Source organism: Spermophilus citellus, assembly GCF_964194105.1.
Source record: "Spermophilus citellus genome assembly, chromosome: 2".
Taxonomy (NCBI): domain Eukaryota; kingdom Metazoa; phylum Chordata; class Mammalia; order Rodentia; family Sciuridae; genus Spermophilus; species Spermophilus citellus.
Window position 1 is genome coordinate 181,920,277 of NC_138183.1, and position 22,238 is coordinate 181,942,514.

At 36.8% G+C, this 22,238-nt stretch overlaps 3 protein-coding genes across 3 annotated transcripts in view; all 3 read right to left on the reverse strand.

The window, feature by feature from the left end:
* Positions 1 to 458: 458 nt before the first annotated feature.
* LOC308641308 (protein tyrosine phosphatase type IVA 1-like) lies at positions 459 to 3,450 on the reverse strand. The gene has a single exon (XM_081279780.1). It carries the CDS (start codon positions 3,442 to 3,444, stop codon positions 2,923 to 2,925), a length of 522 nt encoding a protein of 173 aa, XP_081135906.1. The 5' UTR covers positions 3,445 to 3,450; the 3' UTR covers positions 459 to 2,922.
* Positions 3,451 to 3,758: 308 nt separating this feature from the next.
* Positions 3,759 to 6,961, reverse strand: LOC308641309 (uncharacterized protein). The gene has a single exon (XM_081279781.1). The coding sequence runs from the start codon at positions 3,909 to 3,911 to the stop codon at positions 3,780 to 3,782; it is 132 nt and encodes a 43-aa protein (XP_081135907.1). The 5' UTR covers positions 3,912 to 6,961; the 3' UTR covers positions 3,759 to 3,779.
* A 5,095-nt stretch (positions 6,962 to 12,056) lies between these two features.
* CCDC81 (coiled-coil domain containing 81) overlaps positions 12,057 to 22,238 on the reverse strand; it is a 39,475-nt gene continuing 29,293 nt past the window's right edge. The window contains exons 11-15 of the mRNA XM_081278604.1: positions 21,648 to 21,820; positions 20,369 to 20,447; positions 19,930 to 20,150; positions 14,763 to 14,888; positions 12,057 to 12,446 (exon numbers count right to left, since the gene is read on the reverse strand). Coding sequence (XP_081134730.1) covers positions 12,305 to 12,446; positions 14,763 to 14,888; positions 19,930 to 20,150; positions 20,369 to 20,447; positions 21,648 to 21,820 — 741 coding nt within the window. The 3' untranslated portion in view covers positions 12,057 to 12,304. The remainder of the gene's footprint in view (positions 12,447 to 14,762; positions 14,889 to 19,929; positions 20,151 to 20,368; positions 20,448 to 21,647; positions 21,821 to 22,238) is intronic.

Consider the following 22,238-nt stretch of genomic DNA (forward strand, 5'->3'; position numbering starts at 1 on the left):
AGATGTTATTTTAAAAGCATGATTCATAAAATGAAAAGTGATATATGTCATCAAAATTTAAAATTTCTTCACTTTGAAGCATAGAATTAAGAAAAAAACATCAGAGTAGGAGAAAATATTTCCAATTCATTTATCTAATATAGGCATTAGATCCATAATTTATAAAGAACACTTACAACTCAATGATAATACAGTTTTTTTAAAATGGGCAAAATATGTGTGTATGGATAACAAGTACATGAAAAGATCATTACTCAAATGAAAACTAAAACCAAAATGAAATACCATTCCACAGTCACCATAATGGTTATCATTAAAAAAATAATAATGTATTGAGGTTGTGGAGAAATTGGAATTTTTTCCAGTGTTCTCTCTTAAGCACTACGAAATTAAGGAAATTTTCATTCTAGCTCCTCAGCTTTTTTTTTTTTTTTTTCATTCTAGCTCCTCAAACCACTCAGGTTTGAAATTCTCATAACCCCACTTAATTACTAGCGGAGAGCTCATAGCTGCAACCCTCTCTGGGAATTGCTCTTACTTAGCTAAAGGAAGATGCTTCACCCAAGGTTCCCAGTTGTGGCCTGCATCCAATGATGGGCTGATTCTAAATTCAAAGGACCTCAGTTGCAGATGTCTCTAAGTAGCCATCCCATTTGCAGAGCTCCCCATGAAAGGGAATGAACTGTAACTATGTATCAACCATTCAACTTCCTAAACCCATTCTGCTTCTTTCAATCCCTTCACAGATGTTATCTCTGAAAAGACTCCCCAATAAATCTCTGAATGCAAATCTCAGATTCAGTGTCTGTTTCCTGGGGAACTCAACTTAAAACAATGGAAGAAACCAGTCAGGCTTTTCAAATTTCCAATTTTTCTGCACCAGTCCCACATGACCAAAAGCTTTTCTGGGTTTCTCTTTACCCCAGGAGAGACCTTCTGCATAAACCAAGCCTGATCCTTTTTAGTCCATGTCCAGAATCAGTAAATAATGCAGAAAAGAAATTTTTCCTGAGGTTGATTGCCTCAGGAAGGTTCCTCCCTCTCTGGAACTCCTAGTCACCTAGTCCTAATTGCTTTCATAGCTCTCACATATCTTTAAATCTATGAGTTTTGTAATTTTTCCACATTTTTCTGGTTGTTGCAGTGTGCACCAACTTGGGCTTCCATAATGTAATAAAGCCTGACTAGAAGTGAAAGTCTCTAGACAAAGATTTTCCAAAATTACAAATGTATGGATTTTTGTTTTTTGTTTTTGTTTATTTTTTTGGAGGTGGTGCTGAGGATTGAACCTAGGGCCTTGTGCATGTAAGGCAAGCACTCTATCAACTGAGTTATATCTGCAGCCCTTTATTTCCTTATTTAATTGACTGATGGTCTGAAAAGTTTATTCTGAATCACTCAAATATTTTGAAATTTGCTGAAATTTGCTTATAAATTTAATAAATTTTTTAAATATTTCATATACTCTTAAAAAGAACGCATTCTCATACTGTTGAATGCAATGCTCCTTCAATATTCATGGGATCAAACTTGTTTTGTTCAAATCTACATCCTTACTGATTTTTGTCTATTTGTTTCTGAAAGTTATAGTAAAATTTCCCACTGCTATGGTAAACTTTTCTATTTTCCCTATAGTATTGTCCATATTTGCTTTATATATTTTTGGATTAATGTTATTAGATGCATAAAGTTTAGAAATGTTGTAATTTCTCATGAATTCAAACTCTTGAAACTTTCAGTTGTGATTTTCCTCATATCTAGAAATACATTTGCTGCTACTTTTACCATTATTAACATACCTATGTCATCTTAAAGTCTTTCACTTGTGATTCTTTATTTAGATATATAAGCTCCTGTACTAGCTGACAAGTTATTTCTCCCACAGAACTCTACCATTTATTCCAAGACAGTACGAAAATATGGTTGTATTAACATTAAAACATATCACCATTTTATCAATCTCATAATAAAAGTAATTATCAAGTATCCCAATATTATAGTTCAAAAAAGCATATAAAATTTTAAAGTTCTAATTAATTCATTAGTAGAAATCTACTTTTTTCGTTGGGAAGACAAGGAAAAATATCACAGTTCAAACTAAAATAATAGTTAATAAGTAACTTCCAATGGGTATGGGGAAGAATTACAAGATTTTCAGAAATTTTATAATTAAGCATTGTTTACCTTTTCTTTTTAACTAAAGAGCCTACTGTCTACTTCCTATACAAGACAAAGGCAACATTTTACTAGAAATATTTCATATTCTCCTCCCATTCTGTCTGTCTTCAGGTCCCCAGTACAGGCATCCCAAATGTAAACATTTACTATAAAGCTTCTTTATCTGAAGACATTAAACATATATGCTTCTGTACAATGTGGATTTTGCATGAACTTTTAACCAGAAGTTGATTTTCCAAAATGGAGGATTTCATAACATAAAATGAGATCTACAGAGACATAAAATAATCACCATGAGACTTGGTAATAATTGAACAAAATCAATTGTTGCACAAATCTGACGTATACCCATACACAAGTGAGGTGGTAAGCATAAAGAAGCAAGCAAATAACTATATAGACCCTACTTGCAATGCTGAAATAACTGAAGGAATAAATCACATAAGGTCTAGAGTGCTTATAGTTCCTGGGATTTTAATTCTGTATAACTAAAAATATACAAGTATTGTGCTGGGTATCTTGGTACCTCATATCTCACTAAATTTCTTATATATTGTTTCTGGCATGGGATAGTAGTAAGAAAAACAGAGGTTGCAATTTTGTCAAGCTTGTGGCTTTTCAATTTTCCTATGGAAGCTTCATTAGACTTATATTCACTAAGCCTATATGATGACTAACATGTACGATAAATTAAGTCCTGTCTCAAGCTCCACTTTCAAGGCAATGGCATCAGCCAGCCAAGTTTTATTGAACGCAACAGTTGTTTCTGTGACCATTGGAGTCTTTGAAGCGCAGCCGCATTTTAGAACGATATTTCTCCAAATATAAAAGTTGCTTGCTGTTAAAAGCTCCGCGCCGCTTTTGTCTTATAAACTGTACTGCATCTTCATTTTTCATTCCACTTTCAATTAATGCTAAGGCAACAAGCACTGGAGTTCGCCCAAGACCTGCAACACAGTGAACGGCAATACAACAACCAGGTTCTTCACGAAATTTAATGTTTACAAGACTTAACCAGTCATCAACAATCTGGTTGGATGGTGAGGAACCATCATCAAAAGGCCAATCTAGAACCTGGATGCCTTCTTTCTCCATAAGAGCAGTATCATAAGTTGCTTCACACACTCTTACTATTGTTGTAACTCCATATTTCTTAAGTTCCTCTATAAATCTATTTAAGGTTGCACTGGTTGGGTTGTGTGTAATAAGAAATCTCATGTTCCTGTATGTGACTTCCACAGGAGCTGGGCGATTCATTGGAGCCATGTTAATCTAGTTTTTCAAAAGTCACGGAAAAAATTAAAATTTTTTGAATACAGTAATGGTGTCAGGAAACTGAAGTCTACTCCAACGTACTCCAGATGAAATTCTCAGCGCTCAGAATATGAAGTTGGGAGTGACAGGAAACGAAAGGAACCTCCTAACAAGCCACAGCAGCTCTTCAAGTCCTTAAAACGGAGTCAATAGAAAGGAAGTGCACGGAGGTTTACCCCATCCAGTCAGAACTCTTGTAAGATGCTCAGATGACTTCAGCACTTCTGTGTCCAGGTTACTCGCTTCCACTAGGGCTTCCTGCCGGAGTGGTAAAGTCTTCCTACAGTTCACTTGTCCTCATAAAGGTCGTGCTGTGCCTGGCAGTAATCTCCAGGGCCCTTCAGAAACTCCATAAATGCGTGACCAAGAACACCACAGAAAGGAATATGTTTACTCATGAAAAATTGTGGCCTAATCATACAGCCAGTCCCGTGGCGGCGACACAGGCAGCAGCGGCGGCTGCAGGCCCAGGAGCGGTAGTGGGCGTCGCGGGGCGGCGGCGACAGCGACGGCGGGACACCTAGCTCTACTGCGGCCGAGCGGCTCGGAAGAAAAGCCTCGAGGGCGGCAGTGCGCGCACGCCCAGACGGCCCTGCGTCACAAGCCCTCTTTTTTATAGCCGGCGCGACGTGCGAACGCCCGCACCAATCGCGGTCGAGCGGACCGAGAGCCAATGAGAGAGACCCGTCCCCCCCACCCCGCAAACGTCACCACGGCCGCTGCTCGGTGAACCTGTGCGGAAGGAGAAGCGCCGAACCTGCGTGGTCTCCTGCCTCCTGGCAGGAAAGAGTGGCGCGAAAGGACGCGGGGAGGTGGGGCCGAGTTTGGAAGAGGCTGAAGACAAACGTGGGTGGACAGGAACGAGGAAGAGAAGGTTCCAGCTACGGAGTCTGTCAGCTTCGTGTTTTGACTACCTCTTGGGAACGTTTAGCTTTTTTTTTTTTTTTTAAGTCTGACAAACTTTGTGTTTAAACTAAAATATTTAGCTGTCATTTTTGCCCTATTGTTTTGTGCTTTTGGACCCAAATGTTTAGTAATGGTAGTAGCGGCTGCAGGTTATCAGAGCCCACGAGGAGTAGACAGTAGTCCCTACTAAACATGTAGGGACGGCAGTAGTGATCAGAGATTACCAGGAGTTCTTCAAGTACGAAGTGGAAAATAATGGGAATCGGATTTCTTACTGTCAGAAACAGGAGTTACAAATATGGAAAGGAAAAAAGTAGAATTAATTCTGATCTTAGATTGAAATTCGTGGTATCAGTGTGGATTCCCGTTTTAGAAATGGGAATAGAAATAGTGTGTGTGTGTGTGTGTGTGTGTGTGTGTGTGTGTGTACACGTTTGTGAATTCCTTAACTTCCCCTACAGCAAATAAAGAGGGCCTGAAGCAATGACCGTCCCATAGCAATGGACACAGGTACTGCCCCATGGTGATTTTTAAATACCACTTTCTATTAAAAAAGTACAAGTCTCCGTGGAGAAATCATTGAGTCCAGACCCGGGGCAGGGAAAGTACAAGAGTAGCCCTGAAAATCTAGTTATGACAGAAAGTAAGGAAGTATTCAAGAATGAACGGAATATGAAAAACAGACATACAAAACAGACCATAAGAGGCTATGGAGACATGACAGCTGTAATGTGGTATACTGGATGCAATCTTAGAACAGTACAAGGACATTAGGGAAAAGTAATGAAATCTGAAGTGTAAAATTTAGTTAATAGTTCAATTTCTTTAATTGTGACAAATGTATCATAGTGATGTAAGCAGTTAACAATAGGGGAAAATGGATTAGTATATAAGAAACTCTCTTAATATCATTGCTACATTTCTGTTTATCTAAAACATCATAAAAGCCAGCTTAAAGGGCTCCCACTGGCCAGATCTCTGTCTAAAAAATATAGGAATGGATTATATCTCATCAAAATAAAAACAAATCCATGAATCCATACTGATATAAACAAGTGAGAGAAACAAAAGCTTTGCCTTACAGTAGAATGTAAGCTAAATAAATATAGCAGAAATGGTGGAATTAGAAAAATGTTTATTTAGCAATCATAAAGAGTGTCATTTGTTTAGCACAGAAACATCACTTATGTAAGACTAGGGGTGAAAGTTGATGTGAAATTGGATATTTGTTTTAATAAATGCCTACCACCAAAAAAACTAATTTGTCACCAAAGAAAAAAACCAAAACAGTGGGAAAACTTATAGACACAAGCCTTAAATGATCAAAGTTAAGATAACCAGTACCAAGACAAACTGAATTGTGTACCACCTGAGAGGATGGAGTACAAGGAACATAGCATCACATCTGTGATATTCCTGCCCAAAAATATGTTCCTGGAATTTATGAGAAAAAAATCAGATAAATCCAAATTGAACTGTAATCTTTGAGAGTGTCAACAATGAAAGTCAAGGAAAAGTTGAGGAACTGTTCCAAGTTGACAGAGATTAAAGAGCTATGACTACTAAATGTAATATGTGATCCTTTTGCTTAAAGGATGTTATTGGGAAAATTAGCAAAACTTCAATAGACTCTGGATTATATAGTACTAATGAATCTATGTTAATTCTATCATGGTTCAGAGGAGAACGCGCTTATTTGTAAGACGTGTATCCTGAGTTACTCAGGAGTAATGAAAGATACATCAGACACCTGCTCCCATATAGTTCTGAGGGAGAAGTTATTTTTACTATGTTGAATACTCTTTGTAAGGCTGAAATGAAATGAAAGTTTATCTTTTAGCATTAATTTTTTTAAAAAATGTCTAGGTCCAGTAAAATGAACTGGACATAATATTCCTATGTTCATATATGAATCCCACAACCAGTGTAACCTCATATCATGTACTACCACAAGAAATGGGAAGTTATACTCCATGTATGTATAATATGTCAAAATACATTCTACTGCCATGTACAACTAAAAAGAACAAATTTTTTAAAAGATCTGGGTCATAAGAAATGAGCTGATACTCTCTTTTCTGGACTCTTGCTCTCATTTTTTGCCCGTTTCTGGAGACTTTTCTTGAAGCTTTACATTTTTAAAATATTTTAGCCAACATTATTAACTATCTTGTAGCTCCGTTTCCCCATAATTTCAGATTATGGTGGATGGACAGTTGCCACTACAAGCTATTTTTTCCTAAATTTGATTTGAATTCCCTAAATATTCCACTGGACACAGGCTATTGAGCTAAATACTCATTTCCCAAACTTCCTTTGAAGTGTGGTGTGCCCATGTGACTAAGTTCTTCCAAAGAGACACAGTAAGAAATAGGGGGATTCCTTCCAGATCATACCCCTAAAAGAAACTCCCGCGTGCTCTCTAGCCTCCCCCCTCTCTTTTGCTTTCTTTCAGCCATGAGGTGAGCAGCTTTGTTCTACCATGCATGCCCCACCATGATGTACTGCCTCACCAAAGGCCCCGAAATCAATGGAATCAACTAAGCATGGAAACTGAGCCAAAATAAACCTTTCCTCCTTTTAAGTTACTTGTCTCAAGTCTTTTGTCACAGTAACAGAAATCAAACACAAATGGACACAGAAAATATGGTATAAATATACATGATGGAGTATTATTCTCCATAATGAATGAAATTCTGTCAATTGCAGAAGATGAATTGAAGTAGAGGAAATTACATTAAAATAAGCTAGATATGGAAAGAAAATAGCATATGTTCTCTCTCATATGTACTGTAGAAGCTAAAAAATGTAGAATAGTAATTACTAGAGATTGGAAAGGGTGGAAAATAGGAGGTAGGATCTGGTCAGTGCATGCTGGATGCATGTATGAAAATGTCACACCAAAATTTATTAGTATATACAATTAATACATATTAATCAAAAATTTAAAGCTGGGTATGATGGGTCATAGGAGGCTGCAGCAGAAAATCACTTGAGCCCAGTATTTCAAGGTCATGGTGAATAACAGCAAAACACCATCTCCAAAATAAGTTTTTTTTTTTTTAAATTCAGTAAGTCTGAACATTAATTAATAGAAATTCATATTTGAAAAAGAGAGAAAAGGGGGTGAAAATAATGAGTAAAACCTCAGAGACCTTTAAAGTTTTGTAATTCATCAACGTCCCTAAATGAGGGAAGAAAGATACTGGACTAATTCCAAAATTTAGTGAAAGACAAATTACTTAAAAAAACTCAGTGTGCTCTAACATAATAAACTTTTAAAAAGCCACACCAGGGGCTAGGGTTGTGGCTCACCAGTGCTTGAGGCACTGGATTCCATCCTAAGCACCACATAAATGTAAAATAAAGATATCGTGTTCACTTAAAACTAAAAAATGAATATTTTTAAAAATAAAAAAATAAAAAGCCACACCAAAAAAAATACACCATAAACTGCTGAAAACCAAGAAAAGGAGAAAAACCTGAAAGCAGCCAGAAAAACATTACATTACCAATAAAGAACAATTATTTAAATAACTGGATTCTTTTTTTTTTAATCAGAAATCATGGAACCAGAAACTGTAGGCTAACAATTTTAAAGTACAGGGAAATAAAAACTGACCACCTAGGACTCATATATATCCAGTAAAAATCTCCTTCAGTAATAAAGTCAAAATAAAGACATTCTCAGATGAATGAAAACTAACAGATCCTGTAGCCACCAAATCTACTCAAAAGAAATGCTAAAGGAAGTTCTTCAGGATGAAAAGGAAATCATACCAGAAAAATAACTGGACCTTCAGGAGTGAAGGAAGAGCAAAAGAAATAGTATCTAAGCAAAAATAATAGACTACCTTTTTCCTTTTTTTAATTTTTTTTTTTTAGTTGTCAATGGATCATTTTTGTTTTATTTATTTATACGTGGTGCTGAGGATCAAACCCAGGGTGATGCACATGCCAGGCAAGCGCTCTACTACTGAGCCACAACTCCAGCCCCCACCTTTTGTTTTTTTAACTACATGAGTTTTAAAGCAAAAATTATAACATTGCCTTTTGGGGTCTTCAGTGTGTGTAGTTGTATTAAGTCGTGTTTAACCCAAAGAAAGGATAAAATGGTCAAGTAATTTATGTGATTATAAAGCTGCTAAATTTTACTTGAAGAAATAAACAAATTTAATCAGTGAAAAATTAGGGTTCATTCCTAAAACAACCACTAAAAAACAAAATCAAGAGATTTATCCCACAAGAATCCAAAAGATAAATTAAAATAGCATACTAAAAAATACACAAAGGGGACAAACAAAAGAATACAGTGTTCAAAATCCAAATTTATCAATAATTACAAATGACAATTTAATAAAAATAAGATTGTCATATTGGATTTTTAATTGGATTTGTATGCTATCTATAAGAAATCCATTTAAAATATAATGCCATAGATAGAATAAAAGAATCAGCCAACCATACTGGCACACACCTATAATCCAGCTATTCAGGAAGCTGATTCAGGAAGATCATAAATTCAAGACCCTATCTCAAAATAAAATAAAAAGGTTGGGGATGTAACTCAGTGGTAGAGCACTTGCCTAGCATATGTGAGGCCCTTAGTTTGTTCCCCAGTACCAAAAAAAAATGGAATATACCATTAAAGCTTTATCATAATACAGCTGGAGTGGCTATGTATTAACACCAGGCAAAGCAGATTTCAGAATAAGGAATACTGGCAATAGATAAAGGAGAACATTACATAATAACAGAGTCAATTCACCAAGAAAACATACCAATCTTAAATGGTGAGCACCAAGCAACAGTGTCAAAATATGTGAATCAAAACTGATAGCACTGAAAGGAGAAATAAACAAATCCACAGTCATACTTGAAGATTCAAGCATTCCTCTCTCAGAAATTAAGAGAATAATTAGAAATTTAGCAATGATATAGAAGATCTATATAACACTATCAATCAACCTGACTTAACATTTATAGAACACATCACCCAATACATATTCTTCTCAAGTACACATGGAATGTTCGGCAAGATGTACTGTATCCTAGGTTAAACAAACCTTAACAAATTTAAAAGAATTAAAATCACACGTTTTTAAAAATCACACATTTATTCTTTAAAGACAATAAAATTAAATTAGAAATCAATAATAGAGTATCTGAAAAGTTCTCCAAAAATTTAGAAATCAGCAATGTTCTTCTAAATAAGCTATGGATTAAAGAGGAAGTCCAAAGTCAAAAATTAGAAAATATTTTGAATTGAAAGAAAATGAAAATAAATTACATCAAAATTTGTAGGCTGCTGCTAAAGCAGTGCTTAGAGGGAAGAAAATTTATAGCATTAAATCCTTATATAAGGAAAAATTTCAAATCAATAATCTGAGTTCCCTCCTAATGAAGCCAGAAAAAAGCTGGATGTGGTGGCACACACCTGTAATCCCAGCAGCATGGGAGGCTGAGGCAGAGGAATTGCAAGTTCATAGCCAGCCTCAGCAAAAGCGAGGGGCTAAACAATCCAGTGAGACCTTGTTTCTAAATAAAATACAAAAAAGAAAAAAAAAATAAATTAACCCAAAGCAAGCAGAAGAAAGGAAAGTGTGGAAATCAGAAAAATGGAAGCAAAAGTTGACTCTTTGAAAGATCAATAAAATTGAGATAGCCCTAGCTTGCTTTATGGAACAAGGAGGACTCCACCTTGCTGGTCCATAACAATCAATGCAGAGTGCTACTAAGTTTTCACCTTGTTATATAAAGCTTCTATCACATCTCACCTTTGCACTAGACAGAGCTCTGAAAGCAGGAAATGACTGATGAACTGGGTTTTTTTCTACACAATTTTTTTGTTTTTACATATACATGACAGTAGGGTGTATTTTAATACATTTTATAGGGAGCACAACTTCCCATTCTTGTGGTTGTACCTGGAGTTACACTGGTCTTGTCATAGGAAAGTTATGTCCAGGTGATTCTGCTGTCTTTCCTATTCCCATCCGCCCTCCTTTCCCTTCATTCCCCTTTGTCTAATCCAATGAACTTCTTCCCTCCCCCATCTATTTTGTGTCAAAGAGAATATTCAGCCTTTGGTTTGGGGGAATTGGCTTATTTCACTTAGCATGATAGTCTCCATGTCCATCCATGGATTGGCAAATGCCATATTTCATTTTTCTTTATGGCTGAGTAATATTCTATCATGTATATATACCACATATTTTCTATCCATTTTTTGAAGAGCACCTAGGTTGGTTCCATTGCTTAGCTATTGTGAATTGAGCTGCTATAAACCTTGATGTGGCTAAGGCATACTATAGTATGCTGATTTTAAGTCCTTTGGGTATATACCGAGGAGTGGGATAACTGGGTCAAATTGTGGCTCCATTCCAAGTTTTCTGAGGAATCTCCATACTGCTTTCCAAAGTGGTTGATAAGGTCTTAATCTCCAAGTCACCAAAAATTACCTTAGTACTTGGCATATAGTAAGAGTACTGCTACTCAAATTATAGCAAATTATAAGTTCAGTTCCTCCAGTAAAAATGTCATAGATGTTCAGTCAGTTCACTGTGACATATCAAAATTTTATTTTTCCTTAACTAAGCAATCTATATTTTAGTTAATATTAAAACAACATCATTATTATAATAATTTATTATATACTAGAGACTTGCTTCATAGGTACACAGGTTTGGGTTCGGCAGGTGGAACAATCTTGGTAAAAGGCTATTGTTTTAAATATAGCTTGATGATGCTTAGACCTCCATGGAGTGATCATCAGAAAAAATTCAAGGAGATGGCACTGTAGGAAAGTTGGGGAAGAGAATTCCAGTCATCAGCAGGCATGTTTGATTCCATCCAAAAAGGTAACATTAGCAATATGCACTGACAAATTCAGCTTGCATCAGTATTTTCTCTTTAACTATTCAGAATTCAATATATTCCTATTTTTCATTGTAAAAAAACAAAAGCAAGTTTCTAAACATTCACAAATGTCTCCTCATTTTCTAAGGGACAGATGTGGCAGGCAGAAAACAAGTAGTATAAGAGACTTTCTTCCTGGCATTTGCATTTCAGAAATTCAGATGTCACTCTAATCACTGGGCAGAGGGAGAAGAGGTAAAATGGTAAACATAAATGAATAAATTCTTTGAACATACCTTACCAGGGAGGTAAGTCCTCTTCATTAGCTCATAAAGAGTTAAGAATGGATACAAGTGAAGCAGTGAGAGAAGGTGACACCTGACAGGCCAGGCACTCTCCTCATGGTACATACACATTTATTGTCATAATAAATGTATGGTGTAGAAATGGCTGGACAACAGAATGTTTGACTTGGAGGTCACCAAGGAAATTATATTCCTTGGGGACCTGACAGAGTCCCAGTTTGTCATCAATTAGAAAACTCCAGTCACATTGTTCTGAGCTTTTAAGGCCAACAGCCTAACCTACCTGTGATGTCTACACACACAGTCCTCTAGAAAAATAAAGGGTTGGGGGTAAAATTATGAATTATAATGCACAGTCAAGCACTTAGAAAATATTTATTATGACATTGATTCATTATGGATGAAAAAAATGAAATTTATGGCAGGGTTGTGTCAGCAGTCCCTCAGCAGCCAGAGCAAAGTTGGGTTCCGTTCCCAGGGCCTATGGCGATGGGTTCCAGTCCTCAGAGCCACTCAGTTTTATTGCCATAGAAGAGAAATTCCAGGAATAAGTAGTGGTGGGAGAAAGGCAGGAGGGAAGAACCAGCCAACTTGAATTCAATGAGAGGCTAAATAATCTAATGAAAGCATAGAACCTAAACAGTAATTTTTTTTCCTCTGAGGTAAAAATATGCAGTTTCAAAATCACTCCAAACATGTAAAAGATTTAAATGTTCCCCAGGAAACAAAAGTCAAACTGTGTTTTATACAAGCAACCGGGAGCCTTGCAGGAACTTGTTCATGTGCCACAAGTTGCTCTTGCCTGTATTGGACATGCGCCTCTGGCACTGTTTGCAACGCTGATACTTCTTGCACTGGTCCAAAAGGAACAGCTTGTTGGAAGCCCTGAGGAACAGGAGAGGAGAGGAGAGGAGAGTGAAAGCAGCAGTTAGCAGTTGTTATGCAAGACTCTGGAGACCCCCATCACATTACTGCCTGCAACTCAAACCCTGTCCAGGCTCTCCCTGCTTGCAAATTGCCACTGTCTCCTCTTCAGTATATCTAAGCCCCTGACTTGGTACCTTCACAGCAACAGTCTGCCTGACCCTCTTTTCCAGTCACGCCCACCCAAACCCACTAAGAACACAGTGCCCAAAGTCACACAGTCAGCAAAGAATGGCTTCAAAGCCTCTTTGTTTGCTGTTTTGTCACTTGGATGCACCTCTCTTTCCTGGGCTCCTGGAGACAGGAGACAGCATTTGAGAGAGAAATCAGGCCATTAAGCTGCTGGTTAACAGCACCTGCGGAGCATTATGAGTACACTTACAATGAAATATCTCAAGAGGCCAGAGCTTCTGGAGAGTTAAGGGCAGGACAGAAAGTGAAGATAAGTAGAGGGACAAAATTGGATGGCATCAGAGAGGAAGGGGCAGCAGTGACTGATCTACCTTGACAATTCCCAGTTATGCAAGCCAGTCCCTAGTTGTTCCCCTGCCCCATCAACAGTGTCTACAAGGGTAGAATTCTGGACAACCCAGAGCATCAGAGGCAGCCCTAAAAGGAGAAAGTGTAAACAGCCATGAAAGTGGGTAAGGGAGACCTACCTTGCTTGCCTTGTTACAGGACAGACTGCATGTGCTAACTGCATGCATGTGAATCGTGTTTTTGCCTTTGCTTTTTTTTTTTTTTATCCTGTCAACACTGTAGTATTTGCTATGATTTCTTTTTTGTTGTTGTTATTCTAATTAGTTACACATGACAGAAGAATGGATTTCAGTTCATTGTACTTTTGAATTTTACATCAACCACTTCGTTCCTCCTATCTGATGCCTGCGCTTCAGTATCTACCCACAACTTGGCCTAGCCTAGATCCTCAGAAAACAAGTCTGCTCCACCATGTCCCAGAGCAGGTTGGCCAGCCTACACTCAAAATTAGTTCCTGTATATCCTTTATCACTGTGTTGACCAAGCATTTTTACTAAATCCAAATAAAATTTCCCCACCATTACTCTCACTGTCTTTTACCTGCCTTTCTACAACACTGAAAAAATGGCTTGAGCTCTCCAATTCCCCTTCCCTTACTCTTCTCTAGGCCAAGCAACTGCATTTCTTCTTTGGGACCTATTTTCCACATCATCCCTCATACTTTCATAGTCTTACAATATGTTTCACGCATTAGGAAAACAGGTGAGAGGGCTGGGGTTGTGGCTCAGTGGTAGAGCACTCGCCTCACACATATGAAACACTGGGTTCGATCCTCAGCACCACATAAAAATAAATAAACAAAATAAAAAGGTATTGTGTCCATCTACAACTAAAAAAGAAGAAAAAAATTAAAAGAAAAGTAGGTGAGAAATGACTTACAAGAAAGTCTAAAAGAAAAGGAGTTACAAATCAAGATCATTGTAACAAAATTTACCCATATAAAAATGAGTTGGCAATTGAAACTATTATTTTGATATATCTGGGGTTGACTTTAGTATGTTGATTGTGCAGACGTGGTCTGTTTCATCAAATTCCTTGTTCTGTTAAATCCTGCCTTACATTTTTGAAGGATTTTAATTTCTAAGAGTAACCATTTCCCAGTCTCTAAAACTTCTCTGTTAGTTTGGTCAAGCAAATATTTACTTTCCCATTTTACACATAAGAAAAAATAAGACAAAAAGATTAGCTGCCTCTTCAAAGTAAGTGATAATTATCAAAGCCAGGACAAGAACCCAGATTCCCTAACTTAAATTATAAATACACCACTGGAGAGGGGATTAGCTCCATAATGGGCATCTCATCTTTCCAAGTATCAATCTTACTCACAATCCCTTGACTCTGCTCCTAAATGACTATTCCATAAGCATTGGACGTGTTCAGGTCAGACACTCACTGTCCCGGCTTTCAATTAGTTTTTTCCAAAAAGAATTTCTACCACCTTCCACAAATTGAAAATGAAGCCACCCTAGTCAGAGGCACAGATTGGGGCAGAATTGGTGAACACATGACATACAACACAGCAATCTTTAGTCCCTTGTTCATGGCAGACATTTCTAATCAATCACAGCAGCATTTCCCACTGAACACAGACTTGCTTTCTCCATTAAATCTTCTAGTCAACCACCACTGATCAACTAGAATTGGTGCTTGAAACCTGCCATCCTAGGACTAGAGGAAAGTAAATAAGGAACAGGGGACATTTCTTCAAAAAAACTTCTGGTTCCAATCAGATGTTACCGCTCGAAAGACTTTTCTTCCAGGTCCTTCTCTTTCTTTATTGCAATGCTATTTTCCCAATCCTCCTGCAAGCATTGGTTCATTTTGTTCACTCTCTCCAGCTCTGCAGTTCTGTCTGCCAAGTACCTGGAGAGAAAAGAGCATTCTGACTCCATTCTTAATATTTGAAAGAACATGCATTAACCTTGGGAACCCCATTCCTTTCATGTAAAATTAAACAGAAAACTTTCTGGTTTTGTTCACTGTTCTTTGAACTATATACTAAAAGGCATGGACACTGTAAAAGCATAGTGAAACTTCTGGCTGTCAAATATTATGAGTCTAGGACCTTTCATCTTCAATAGTAATTTAAATTAGCAGAGTTGAAACCTTTTTCCAATTAACAACTTTGGCCTTTAAAGTCATTAATTTCCTTTGAAGCTAACTTAACTCATCTGAAGAATCATTCCAAATGGATTTCTTATACTCTGTTTCTTTGCTTTTATTCCAACTTCTCAGCTGTCAGTAATCAGCCTACTGGTTGCTACAGGCATTCTGCAAGCAAAGGCATACAAATCAAGGTCTAGAAAGGGATTAAAGGAACACAAGGGACTACAGCAAGACTAAAGGAAATCTAGAAAATATCTAATGCTATGCTGTGAAGAAGTCACGGGAAGGAAAAGAAATGTTTGGTGAACCATGGTTAAAGCAGTAACTGCCCTGCAATCTCTCTTAAAGTCTCACTAATCCCGTTTCCACCACTGGTCTCCAAATACACTGACACTACTGTTGTGAGCCTGGTTCAAACTATTTATGTGTGTCTATTTCTTGCCAAAAGGAAACTTTTACTGTCAGTTTTCATTGAAGTCTAGAAGAAGCATCACTGAATGTGACTGCTGACCGCCTATACTGAAGAGACTTGTGCTGTGGTGGCTACAGCCACTAGGTGTCAGAATCCTCCACTGGAAATCAGCACTGTCCTCTGGTTCACTTTTTCCTAGAACAGCACAGCCACCTTTTTATCTAACCAGCATTAACTGCACAGCTATTATGTGGCAAAAGATCAAATGACAAAAATATAAAGTGCTAATGCCCATTAATAGTGGGAGTTCACTGAATTAATGGAACCTTCTTTTTCTTTTCATAGTTCTTTTTAATTATGGTTTTAAAAAAATCACCATCTTAACCAGTTCTAAGTGTTGGTAAGAATGGAGAGGTGATAAATATATCCAGACTGTTGTGCAACCAAGCTGCAGAATTCTTTTCATCCTGCAAAACTGAAACTCTATACCATTCAATTCATTTGTCATTCCTCTAGTCCCTATCGACTACCGTAATTCTACACTCTGTTTCTAAGAATCAACTTTTCTAAATACCTCCTATAAATGGAATAATACATATTTGTCCTTTTGTGACAGCTTATTTTACTTAGCGTAATGTTCTCAAAATTTATGCACACAGTAACATTTGTCAGAATTTCACCCTTTCAGATTTGTATTCAAAAGAACTGAAAGCAGAATCTTAAAGAAATATTTGCATACCCATATGGATAGCAGCACTATTCACAACAGCCCCCAAGAAGTAAATGTAAATGTCACAGAGGAAAAAGCAAAATATGATATGTACATAAAGTGGAATATCTGCCATCAAAAAATAATGAAATCCTGTCATTTGTGGCTGTTGCCACAGGATGGAATTAGAGGACATTGCATAGAAGAGACTGGAGTAGAGGTCATTAGAGCCTAAGAAGGGTAGGGAGGAAGGGGTGACAAAGAGAAGTTATAAAAATGTACAAATATATAAAAAGGAAAAATAGTTCTGCTGTTCTACAGCACAGCAAGGTTACTATGGTATACAACAATTTATGGTACGTTTCAAAATAACTTTAAGTCTTCCAACTAATACAAATGATAAATATTTGAGGAGACAGAAACACTAATTATCCTGATTTGATCATTACACATTATATACACATATTGAAATACTGTACTATATCCCATAAATATGTACAATTTATGTGTCAATTAAAAAATTTAATTATATCTCAATAAAGTTTTTGAAAAAAATAAGAAAAATTCATCAGGAAAACTATGCCTTCCCCTCAGGCATGTTTGTGCTTTCACTAATCTTCTTAGGCTGCAACCATTTCTCCTCCCCACCATCAAAATGCCTGCAGAGCCTTTTATGATAACTATATTACAATCCTTTAAATCTGTAAGCAATGTAACTTATGATTTCAAAACCATAAAATCTGTTGAAAATAAAATAGCATGCCCAAGGGAAAACTAGAGTAAAAGGGAATATTTAATGCAGAATTGTTATAACAACAAAATACTAGGAAACCAAAAGTGCAAAAGTTAAATTATATTATTTTTAGTACATCCATTGGAGAAATGCATGAGATAAAGCATGAGATACCACTATACAACTATTAGAATGGCTGAAATTAAAAAGATTGATCATACCAAGTGTTGGCAAGGATGGAAAGGAACTGTCATACACTATTGGATGAGATTAGAAAATATTACAACTAAATTGAAAAGCACTTTGAATTTCTTTAAAAGTTAAATATGTATCTGTGATATATCATCCATGTCATGCCATGCCTAGGCATTTACCCAAGATAGAAGGCACTATATGTCCATACAAAGACTTACACTCAAATGTTTAGTTTTATTCACAATCACCAAAAACTATAAATAACCCAATGTCCATCAACAGACGAATGAATAAACAAAGTATGTTATGTATGTGCAATGGAATACTCCCCAGTTTAAAAAAAAAGAACTGAGATATTGTTATATGCAAAAGCATGGGTGAATTTCAAAATATTGACTCACAATGACTCACAATGTATACTGCATGGTTCCATTTGTATGAAACCCTAGAAAATGCAAACTAACCCATAGTGACAGAAGGCAGATTAGGGGTTGCGGGAAGGATGAGGGAGGAATTATAAAGGATACAAAGAAACTTTCTGGGATGATGAATATATACATTATCTTGACTGTAGTGATCCTTTCATGGGTGGGTGCATACTATATCAAAACTTATCAAGTTGTACACTTTAAGCACATACAGTTTATTGTACATCAATAAAGTTGTTTTTAAAAAAAAGGAAAAAAAATCATCAGGAAAGCCGTGCCTTCCCTCAGGCATGTTTCACAAATCTTCTTGGGCTGCAACCATCACTCCTCCCCATGACCAAAATGCCTAGAGAGCTTTTATGATTATTATATTCTAATCCTTTAATCTGCAAGCAGTGTAATTTGTGATTTCAAAACCATGAAATCTGTTGAAAATAAAATAGCATGCTCAGGGGAAAAAACAGAGTAAATTTTATAGACTCTTCAAATTATGACACAGGAGGTAGAGCCAAAATCATGGGCAAAATCTCACCCCATGGGCATTTCCAGTTACTTATGTAATAGAAAGTAGAGTGCCATCTCTTCACCCCACTGCACTCTGTCCTGCTGTCAACTCCTACAGCCACACCATTACATTACCACCCTACAGGGACTGAGAGCCTACTGTGACATTTTCCACAACCACTTTTATTCATTATCTCATGAAAAGCTTTTAAAATATTCAGAATCACTCAGAGTTTATGTTCTAAAATAAGTAGAATGAGTAACTAAGTATCAGTGGGGAGCCAGATCTAGGGAAGACCCCAAATAAGGCCATTTCCATTGATTTTAAGCTGATGTAATAGAGAATAATTATGTCAATTTATAATCCAGAAAAAGAAAAGTTCTTTCTTCTTTTCTTTTTCTTGTAATAGTAATAACTACCCTTGAGGGAGCACTTAGGCTGAGTCAGACACTATGTTATTTACAAGGATTATTTAATTTAGCCTTCAACCACCTAAAGATACTTGTATTATTCCTAATTGATAAGGAAATCAACGTCTTCAGAGATAAGTAACCTGCCTAATATCACACAACTCATAAAATGGTAGAACCACACCAACCATTCAGAACAGATACTGGAAATGGTCTGGAGTTCCCAGTATGCATCATTTAGGTGAAAGATCATGGGGATATGGTTTGGGGATACCAGAGGGTTTAGGGAAGCATAGACAGAATAGGTATACTTGTGGGCTCGGGGTAATCACCATCAAATAAATATAAAAATATATAATATTTTAGCAAATATATAGATATACACTGCTGAGAATATGCAATATCTATCCTATGGTGGACTTGACTCCAGAAATTACGTGTTTCACCACTTCCACCCCTCTCTATCAACAATCAGATCCCACCCTTATCACCATAACCTCCATCTACTCATGTTTGTAAATCTGGGCCTACATGGTATAGACCACAACAGATACATGCACTATCTCCATGACCACTTATAAAGTTCACAAAAATTTAATAAATAATTTTTTTATAAATACAACTGACTTCTGAGATTGAATTCCTTTGGACAGAGCCTTTTTGGAACTCCTTGTACCTTGACATTTTTAACTGAACAAGAATAAGAATCTAAGACTTACTGAACATCTGCAAAAAAGAAAATTAGAGTTCCCTGGGTGAATAAGAAGCAGGAGATTATGGATGATGGAAAGACTAGGGAAGAACCATGGAGATGTTGTAAGACTGAGAGCCAAATAGGACCTTTAAAAATTCCCCATTGGTGCAGTGACCAATTGGGCATTTTAAGAAATGGGATGTCTGATGTTTGAACTGAAAGGTATGTGCACTGATACAGTATAAGTCCTCCTCAGCCTACCCTGACACCTTCCACACACCCTCACATATGGAGGTAGGTTAGTGAAAGTTGAGTAAGACCCCCTTCCAAGTGTCATGTCTGGATTTACTTGAGCACAACACCACACTTGAGGCTCACATCCTACTTCCAATGGATATTGCTGGAAGGGACAACCCTTTTAAGAAGTTAAACTGTAACAGGAAGGAAAAATATGAGGAGGGAACTGAAGGGAGAAATGAAATCAAGAGAGGGCTTTTAAAGTTATTTATTTAACTGTATTTTCTTCATAGGATGGATTATAAGATAAAATGAGATAAAGAATGTGGTTAACTTAGAACAGTGTCTTTCACAATTAACTCCTCAATGTGTTATCTATTATTCTTACTTTTCTGCTGTTGTTTGAGAGAGGAGGGAGGAAGAGGAGGAAAAATAAGAAGCCAAGGAGGAGAAAAAAGATTCAAGATCTCCTTACTCTTTTCTTGTCCTCTGAAGCATCTCCAAGTCCCGCTTCTGATCCACCAGTTGGTGCAGAATGGCTTCCCTCTTCTGGTTAGCAGCTGTTTCCAGCTGGTGCTTCATGTAATCCTGTTCTCGCTTTCGCTTTTCCACCAGCCAGTCAGTCTTTTTCTTACCAAAGATGGGCTCAGAGGAGTCCGGTTCAAACACAGGTAACTGAGAGGGTCTGTTCTTCATCTGAAATAGGAACAAACATATGCAGATTTTAATGCTATCATGGAATAAACTTTATGCACAACTCTGTAATATGGTAAAATACCAATACCTTACAGGAAGGTTCACACCCACCAAATGTGTAACACCAAGAGTATCCATAATATTAGAGTATTTATATATGTTATGCTATTGAAAAACTGTATAATTTTAAAATAATAATAATAATACTTGGCCCTTACCTGAGCATCCAAAGCTGTCTTGTAACACAGTGTTTCTTTCATTTTATCTTTTAAATATTTGGCTCTTTGTGCAGCAAGTCTGATATTTAAGAACAGGAGAAGGTGGGAGAAGTTTTAGAGTCTTTAACAACACAGATTCACATCATTGAAACATTTTCAGTCAAGTATTAATACTGAGACATCATAAATAAAAACTGTTGTTTCATTATGGGATATTTCATCTTAAGAAAGAAAAAGTAGGGCTGGGGCCATAGCTCAGTGACAGAGCGCTTGCCTACCATGTGTGAGGTGCTGGGTTCAATCCTTAGCACCACATAAAAAACTGAACAAATAAAGGCATCTGTCTATCTATAACTGCAAAAAAAAAAAAAAAAAAGAAATAGAAAAAGTAGTTCAAATCCATAGGCAAGTGGGCATCGTGTAAACACAGGACAGACAGGATAGGTATAAGCAGGGTATAGAACCATATTGTCCAAATACTACTGAAACAGCAGCCCCCCTTCTATACTACCCTGCCAATTCTTTAAAAAATCTAGATATGAAAGCAGTAAGGGACTATTCACCTATCAACTGATTTATTGTAAAAGTCCTTTTTAAGGAAAATAATCCCTATTGTAAATAATAACTTCAGGAAACACATATGATCTATTAAGTGAGTACAATGGAACATTATAGAACATTTATAGAATATACTTTTCAGTCAATTGCTCTCCTGACTTTAGTAACAGAAATATGGGCCTCCCTCCCCTGTTTAGGCACATATGAACTCCATATACCTAACCCTATCCAAGGCCTCAGGTAATTAAGACCAATCAGATCTCTTTCCTGAAGTTTGAAATTGAAACTAACATTCTCCAAGTCTGAGCTGGGAAAAAAAAAAAAAAGAGTATGTCAACTAAGTATGTGTGTGTAAGCAGAGAGAAGGCCACTGTACAGGCCTTTTCAGTCCCTGGTTCCATTCCCTCCTGGGTTCCCATACATTTCTTCACACAGTTTCCATGGGACACCCTAGTAATTGGTGAGCAAAAAACATATAAAATGATACTCTATAATAATTATAGATTGGCAATCATTATTATAATCATAATGATGGATCTTTCATTATTATAATTAGAATACCATATAATTCTAATGAGGGTATTGACTGCTAACTGGATTAGTTTGTTGCTCAATTGGTTATAGTGGTGCTAATAAAACTATCAGTGCTGGTTCAATCTTACATAAAAATTCACACAGAAATTCTGAATTCATTTCACAGAGGACGTCTGGCTAGACTCACTCCTCTGTGAGCTGTACTTGTTCTAGGTGGTCCATCAACTCTCTGTTTTGTCTTTGCTTTATTTCCTTTTCCCGTCTGTTAGCCATTTGTCTCAATAGACTTTGGGAATATTCCTCTTGCTTAATAGCATTAATCTCAGGACTAAGTGGCCGTTTATCAAACAGGAAGGATTTCTAGAATGAAAGAAAAGCAATTTATTCATCCTAGAACACAGAAAAATAAAGTTAATGATTCAGAAGAATAAAAATTAATGAGAAAGTATTTCTTACTTTCTAATATGCCAGCTAACATGTAAGGAACCCACATAACAACATGAGCACATTCGATAATCAAGCTGAGCTAATTGAGCTCAGAGCCCCATTTCTGAGACAGAGATAAAAAAAGAGTACCATGGAGTGGTTCCTGAGCTACTCCTTAGAAAGTTCAGAGGGACAGAAGAAAGAATTCTGAGCACCTTTAAAAGCATGAGCAAGCAGACAGAGGTGGTGTAAAGGGAGCACCAACTATCTACTATGGGCCCAGCCATTCTAGACTTTCCAACAATGACAGAGTTCAGAGATCCTCAGGTTCATCCACCCTGCATTCAGGTGC

Excerpts from the sequence above, each read along its gene's own strand:
- LOC308641308 (XM_081279780.1), bottom strand. The coding sequence starts at position 3,444 with ATGGCTCCAATGAATCGCCCAGCTCCTGTGGAAGTCACATACAGGAAC.
- LOC308641309 (XM_081279781.1), bottom strand. The coding sequence starts at position 3,911 with ATGATTAGGCCACAATTTTTCATGAGTAAACATATTCCTTTCTGTGGT.